This window comes from Priapulus caudatus, unplaced genomic scaffold (assembly GCF_000485595.1).
Source record: "Priapulus caudatus unplaced genomic scaffold, Priapulus_caudatus-5.0.1 Scaffold1863, whole genome shotgun sequence".
Taxonomy (NCBI): domain Eukaryota; kingdom Metazoa; phylum Priapulida; class Priapulimorpha; order Priapulimorphida; family Priapulidae; genus Priapulus; species Priapulus caudatus.
The window spans coordinates 34,009-41,996 of NW_014578924.1; the positions used below are offsets into that span (position 1 = coordinate 34,009).

General features: G+C 43.3%; 1 protein-coding gene across 1 annotated transcript in view; it reads right to left on the reverse strand.

Moving 5' to 3' along the window:
* Positions 1–6,198: 6,198 nt before the first annotated feature.
* Positions 6,199–7,988, reverse strand: part of LOC106817788 — a 10,923-nt gene continuing 9,133 nt past the window's right edge. The window contains exons 6-7 of the mRNA XM_014822485.1: positions 7,273–7,414; positions 6,199–6,446 (exon numbers count right to left, since the gene is read on the reverse strand). Coding sequence (XP_014677971.1) covers positions 6,265–6,446; positions 7,273–7,414 — 324 coding nt within the window. The 3' untranslated portion in view covers positions 6,199–6,264. The remainder of the gene's footprint in view (positions 6,447–7,272; positions 7,415–7,988) is intronic.

A 7,988-nucleotide genomic window follows, 5' to 3' on the forward strand; every position in this document is an offset into this window, starting at 1 on the left:
TAATTAAATATCAATATCTTGCCTTTTATTTATTTTCATTTATATAAATTATAAAATGACTCATAACAAAATGGAGGCGGCATCCAAAAAGGAAGCGAGCGCGCGGACGAGAAACATGTATTTTTCGTTATTTGGCCTAAAAGTAAAAACATTAGACGATATAGAGTTAAAGCAAACGATATAATTTTGGTAGTAAATATAACTCGCATTTATTTTATTCATATATACAACAGCCTGAGCTACGGACATGGACGGACGTGTTTTTGCGGAGCTCTGCCCCACGCGAATAAGCGCCACTTAATTATTCGTGAAAGATATGTCAAATTCTACATATACGTAACTAATATTTGTATTAACAAATCTTTACATGATACCTACTTGAATACGACTTTAAAACTGTGCCTGGCTTGGCCTACTGTTACTTATAACTAACAAATATCAACTGCTGGAAATTTTCCACTTACGGGAAGTGTGATACTGTACCTGCTGCTACATGTATTTAGCCTCTCCATTAGGAGTGTTCCCAACTTTAATGTCATTAATGGTCCTAATAACATATATATATATATATATATATGGTCATGGTCATATATTAGTTTGTGGTTTAATGTCATTTAGGTTAAGGTTAGGGTTAGGGTTAGGATTATCAATCATTAATCATTAATCATTAATCATATAAAAGTTGGGAACACCGGGCCAAAATACCGTTAGAATAAGAGGTACGTACGCTGATACGTACAGTTAATTATTTATCTATGCACAGTGTTATAATTTATACTTTAGTAACACGGCCTACCAGTACCTTCTTTTATTTGTGTGTTACCGGGGCGGCCGCCGGGACAGAAGATAGTTAATTAGTTTTCAGAACAGTCTGCATTGTGGCGTCTGCATGAGTGCACAAATAAATAGCACCAGTGCAATAGGCCTACTATATGCTAGCTCTTTCTTAAATTATAAATTAATAATTAAGTGTCGTCCACCTGCACACGTAAGTAAGTGAACTAATGAGAAAGAGGGGAGTAGTTACTCGTAGCGCCAGCACATCATCCCCTCCCTAGCTGGTACAAGGGAACCCCGATTACCTTGCAACGCAAATGTCCAGTTCTAAAAACAGCATGGCGACTCGACTCATAGGCACCCGGCAGATAGATGCGATATGATATGACTACTAGGCACTTAGGATATGACTACTAGGCACTTAGGATATGACTACTAGGCACTTAGGATATGACTACTAGGCACTTAAAAAAAAAACCTAACCCTAAACCTAACCCTAAAAAAAAAAAAATGAAATGAAATGAAAGTGCCTAGTAGTCATATCATATCGCATCTTTCTGCCAACACCGACTCATAGAGGGTAAGCCCAACAACTGCGGCTCATGTGGATTAGAACTGAAAGACGGTGAAAAAGCCATGGAATGTAAAATATGCAATATGTGGCACCATACTACCTGTGAGCAGATGTCGGATGCCATGTATATGTATGATCTGGCTGAGAACCAGGGGGATAACCCGGCCATTCACTGGTATTGTACTAAATGCAACAGGGATTTCTCAAAGGTCCTGGCAAGCGTGGGTAGATTAGAGGTTCTATATTCACGTCTAGATGCCAAACCGGAAAACATTGAAACTAGACTGAACTCCCAGGACACGAACGTAAGCAATATTAAGGTAGCAGTTGAAGAAATGATAGATAAAAAAATAGATGAGAGGGGGAGGAAAGGAGACGAAGAGAGTCAAATATCATTTTCTTGAATTTGGAAGAATCTAAGGCAGATTCCGAATCAGCAAGGCAAGTACACGTGGAGAAATTATTCACAAAAATCTGCGTCAAAGTGCTCAATGTATCTGCCCCGGTAGTGGAGGAATACAGACGATTAGGTAAGAAAGGTGACAAACCTAGACCACTGCGTGCTACCATTCCAGACAGAGAGACGCGCTATAGCATGTTGCGGAACGCTAACCTACTAAGACTTAGAGGCTCGATCTGCCTTTGACAAAATTTCGATTAGGCGAAATTATACAGAGTAACAGCGAGCAGCATACAGGAACTTGCGCAAAGACTTGCAAGACAAGAGAGCCTCTGATCCAGATGGGAACTATATATGTCATTAGAAGAGGCAACGTGATAAAACTCCCACACCCCAAGGCTGACAAGGAGGGCCTGCCCTTTCGTTAACGGCTCACAAAAGAAGAACCATAACAATATATATAATTTCAACGCACAAGTTCAGACTAACCAGCACAAGTTGAAAGTTATGTTTACAGATGTTGATTGTTTGACTAATAAACACGCGGAATTGATGTCGTATGTGATGCTTGAGCAACTGAAGTTGATAGCTTTGTGTGAGATTTTCCCCAAGAACAGACTACGTTCACAGGACGACTTTGTTTTAGACATTGCCAACTACGACAGGATTATATGCCAGGCAAGACCGGTAACAGAGGAGTTGCGATATATGCTCATTGCGATTTACAAGCAGTGCCAGTGGATCAGTTTGATCATCTTAACTTTGAGGAATCGATATGGGGCAGAGTGAAGCTTGATAAGTGATAAACTATTTGTTGGGTGTGTGTATAGAAGCCCGTCTAGTACCACTGCAAATAATGATGTTCTGTGCAAACTTCTGAGCGACGTGAGCAACGCTAGATATATAGCCATTTATTAGTAGTGGACGATTTCAACTGGGTAGACGGTAGAACGGAAGCTCATGATCAGCATCCATCATCAGTGTTCTACGACAGTGTGCAAGATAATTTCGTGTACCAACATGTGAGTGAGGAGACTAGATACAGAGGCAACCAGAAGCCAAGCCTACTGGACTTGGTATTCACCAACGAGGAAAACATGATCGACAATTACGATATTGTATACGACCAGCTGCTTGGGAATATAGTGATCACTGTATCCTGTTGTTTGACTTCAACTGTTATTTAAAATCTGGTGAGAACTTGCGCCCTAGATTCCAATATTACAAAGGTGATTATGTTGCTATGAATAGTGATCTCGGACTAATAGACTGGGAACATATGTTTTATGTTCTGATGAGGTGGAATCCAACTGGTCAACCTTTAGAGTTATTTTGGACAAGGCAATGAAAACACATATTCCCAAAACAAGGAGCCGAAGGATGAGTCGTGTTAGACCATCATGGATGAACAAGGATGTGGCAGACATTGTGGCAGGTAAAAGAAAGGCCTGGTCAAAATACTGGAATTCCAGATCATATAAGGATTATGACGCATACAAACTGTTAAGGAATAAGTGCACAACTGGTGTAAGATCAGCAAAAGCGGATTATGAAAGAAAGATAGCCCTGGAATGCAAGTCAGACATGAAATCGTTCTGGAAATATGTTAAGTCAAAGACAAAAACACGTTCTGGTGTTACTGACTTGATGAAACCTGATGGAAACATGACTGAGGGAGAACAAAAAAAGGTTGATGTGCTCAACGACCTTTTTAGTGATGTATTCACGAGGATGACAATACTGATGGCACCATCACATATGAAATCCCAAGGGAGACACCCACGATCAGCACACTGTTAATTCGAGAGGAAATGGTCCGCAAGAAACTGGATAAGATAAAACGGACAAATCTCCGGGACCAGATGGTATACACCCAAAAATCCTTTTTGAATGTAGGGAAAATGTCACTATTCCACTAACTATGATATTTGAGCAGACATTACTAAAAGGTACCATTCCCCAAGGCTGGAAAGTTGCTCATGTATCACCTATCTTCAAAAAGGGCGATAAAAAGCAGTCCGGAAGCTACCGTCCGGTGAGCCTGACTTCAGTGATTTGTAAACTGTGTGAATCTATTGTGAGAGACCACCAGTGTTGTAGTCGAGTCTGCACCCCCCCCCCCCCGAGTCCGCGTCCGCACCCCCCGAGTTCGAGTCCGAGTCCGAGTCTGCGCCACCCGAGTCCGAGTCCGAGTCCGAGTCCACACCACCCGAGTCCGAGTCCGAGTCCGTGACTTCAGTGATTTGTAAACTGTGTGAATCTATCGTGAGAGACCACATTATGGAATATATATGAACATCAACAACCTTTTTTCACAACAACAGTATGGCTTTAGGCCACAAAGATCATGTACTACCCAGCTATTGGAGGTGTTTGACAAATGGTCAGAGTTTATTGACTGTGATCACCCAATCGATAATATATACCTAGATTTTAGCAAAGCTTTCGACACTGTGACTCACAAGAGATTGGGAGCCAAACCTATGTCCTACGGTAATACCAGCTATAGACGCACTGTCTCACATAATTCAGCGCAATCAGAGTGGAGAAACGTGGTAAGCGGGGTACCCCAGGGTAGTGTGCTAGGTCCAGTGCTGTTTCTCATATTCATAAATGACCTGCCAGATGTCGTAAACAGTTTTGTTAAAATATTTGCAGATGACACGAAACTGTTCGAAGCCATTTATGACGATAAACAGTGTGAGAAAATGCAAGAGGATTTAGACAAACTGTGTGACTACTGACTGGTCAGATAAGTGGCAGCTGCGTTTTAACATGGGAAAGTGCAAAATTATGCATATTGGCAAGAACTATCCAATGTATTGCTACACTATGAAGAAGAATATATGGGAAACACCATTGTGAAACAGGATATTGAAGAATGTGATCTGGGGGTAACGTTTGATAGCAGCTTGAAATATGAGAAACAAGTGAGGAAATGGGAGGCAAAGGCAAACAGAATGGTAGGCTTGATAAAGCAAGCACTCATTTGACCATATGGACAAGGATATGTTTCTTTCCCTGTACAAATCCCTAGTCCGTCCGTTAACGGAGTATGAAACGCCAGTTTGGTCACCGTACCTGAAGAAGGACATTCGTCTGTTGGAGAAGGTACAAAGAAGGGCTACAAAATTAGTATGTGACACACAACACTTGTCGTACAAGGGGAGGCTTCTAAAGCTCGGTTTACCATCACTAGAGGTACTGAAGAGATCGGTACGACATGATACAGGTCTTTAAAATTTTAAGTAGCCTAGAAGACATGGATGAGAGGGTATATTCTTTGTTAGAAGTGGTAATAACACACGTGGTCATGAACTAAAACTGTTTAAGGAAAGATGTAATTCGACAATCAGACAAAACTGTTTTTCATTTATGGTCGTAGACCAGTGGAACAATCTTCCAAGTGTAGTGGTCATATCAGAGAGTCTAAACATCTTCAAATCTCGGCTCAACAGCAATTCCAGTGGCATCAGTATAAGTTCGACACCTCCTGTTAGTGTAGTCCTATTTTTCTTTCTTATGTGCGCACCACCAAAAACACATGTACAAGTAACAGCATTTCATATACATTTTGAGGGGTCAAAAGACTGCCTGAGACACTGCTATGTTTGATATCATATAGAGGGGTCCAAAAAAGCTCATCCGACCCAGCATTAAAGTAATTAAAGTAATTAAATATATGTCGTATTTACCATTAAATTATTATCATTGGAACGATCCACGTGCCTGTACGTCAAAAAATTGTCTTGGATCAATATCGCGCACACACACACACACACATTCATGCACGCACACACGCACGCATGCACGCACTCACTCACCGACGCACGCGCACGCACGCACGCACACACGTGCAAGCAATAATGAGCAAGTAACCCGTAAATCTGCTATAAAACCATATCTCCCTCCCCCCCCCTTCCCCCATAGCAGAGGGTCACGGTCAGCATTCAACAGCTACAATGATGAGCAATACACCGATAGCAGAGGTCACTGTCAAGGTCACACCCATGCACCCACGCACGCACGCACGCACGCACGCACGCACGCACGCACGCGCGGACACATCACACGTCACAGTGAGGATAACAATGAGAGATATCACAATGTGGATCACAGACTCATGTCACAGTAATGGTCACACATCCACGTCACAGGTCACTGCAAGGATCACACATTATTATAGTGACATTAATGATAGATATCACAATGGGGGGTCACAGAACCGAACACAGGTCACAGTGATGGTCACAAACCCATGGCACAGGTCACAGAGAGGGTCACACATTAATGTCACAGGTCACACATATCGAGCACGCAGGTCACGCACACCCCGTACAGGTCACAGTGAAGGTCACACATACCAAAAACAGGTCACACACACACACACACACACACACACACACACACACACATCAATCACAAGTCACGGTGAAGGCCACACACCAGAGGTCGTATAGACCGCGTCCCGATTGGTCGACCTTGACCCGGCGACCTTGACCTGCGCCGCGGGCTAGACGAGGCACAGCTTGCAGCAAGTGTCCCTGACGCTGCACTGCTGACAGAGTTGCGCCGGCTTCGGGGCGCGCTCTGGTGGCGTCGTCGGCTGCACCTTGTTGCAGTGGAAACAAGTGAGCATGCCCGTCCAGTCGATGTGGCGGTGCACGTGGCAGAGGTAGGCTGGTTTGCCGAAACCTGTCGTGAGAGAGTGTGAGATGCGCGCGGGGTCAGGCGATTAGAATTAGCGCTAGAAGTCGTTATTAACCGTTACACATTATTATACATTATTATACAGGATCGATCGATTCATTAGATAGCTTTAATTATTATTAATTAATAATTAATAATCATTAGATAGCTTTAATTATTATTAATTAATAATTAATAATTAGAGTGAGTTGCACATCATTAATGGTCATTAGACATTGTTGGACATCGTTTTACATGATTATAATGACCATAAAACATCGAAAATTCTTCGAACCGAAAGAACGTGAAAGTTTAGAACCGTATCGAATCAGTTTAGATGTCGAAACGATCGCCATAATCCAATCTCGACGAAATCACGAAGAAAAGTCTCTACCGCCACCTGGTGGCTGACTGCTTCATGTCCTGGCAGGTGTCTGGGTGGATGTGTGTGTGCGCGCGCGCGCGCGCGTGTGTGTGTGTGTGTGTGTGTGCATGCGCGTGTGCATGTGTGCGTGCGTGCGTGCGTGCGTGCGTGCGTGCGCGTGTGCGTGCGTGCGCATGTGTGTGCATGTGTGTGCATGCGCGTGTGCATGCGTGTGTGTGTGTGTGTGTGCGTGTGTGTGTGTGTGTGTGTGTGTGTGTGTGTGCATGCGCGTGTGCATGTGTGCGTGCGCGTGCGTGCGTGCGTGCGTGCGCGTGTGCGTGCGTGCGCACGTGTGTGCATGTGTGTGCATGCGCGTGTGTGCGTGCGCATGTGTGTGCATGTGTGTGCATGCGCGTGTGTGCGTGCGCATGCGTGTGTGCATGCGTGCGTGCGTGCGTGCGTGCTCACCTTTCGGCACGCACATCCCGCACACGATGCACGAGTGGCTGAGAGTTGCCATCATGGTGATAGTGCCGCAGCAGAAGATGCAGAGGTATGCGGGCTGGGAGCGCGCAAAGTCCTGGCGGGCGATCACATGGCACCTCACCTCCTGCAACGACGCGCGTTACGGTGGCCATCTTGGAACGAGCTCGTCGAATCGCACGCGAGAGTGAATTTGTTTCGCGATACGTATCCACGTGATTAAATGCATGTATACGACTAAGAGTGAACATAAGAATATACAGGGGCGTACCCAGACATTTTTTTATGGTACGCAAAATTGCACTCAAATTTGTCAAAGTTGTTATTTTTACTGAAATCCTTCCCACCATCTGGCGTAATAACACTGTAGTCATTATTCTTATCACACGCATAATTCTGTAAGCCCAACTAAACGTTATATTATTTTGTTTTAGTAAAAAGGTCATGTATTTTTTATTCTGAAAAATTTTAGTACGCATTTGCGTACTTTGCGTATAGGTAGCTACTCGCCTGATATATATAGTCAAAGGTTAATAATGACATAATTTGTCATTATTAACCCCTGATATAGTGTATATATATATAATATAGGGGCCTATATACACTATATCAGGGGTTAATAATGACAAATTATGTAATATATAATATATATATATATATATATATCAGGAGTAGATAATAGGAGAAGGAGTGTGACATCC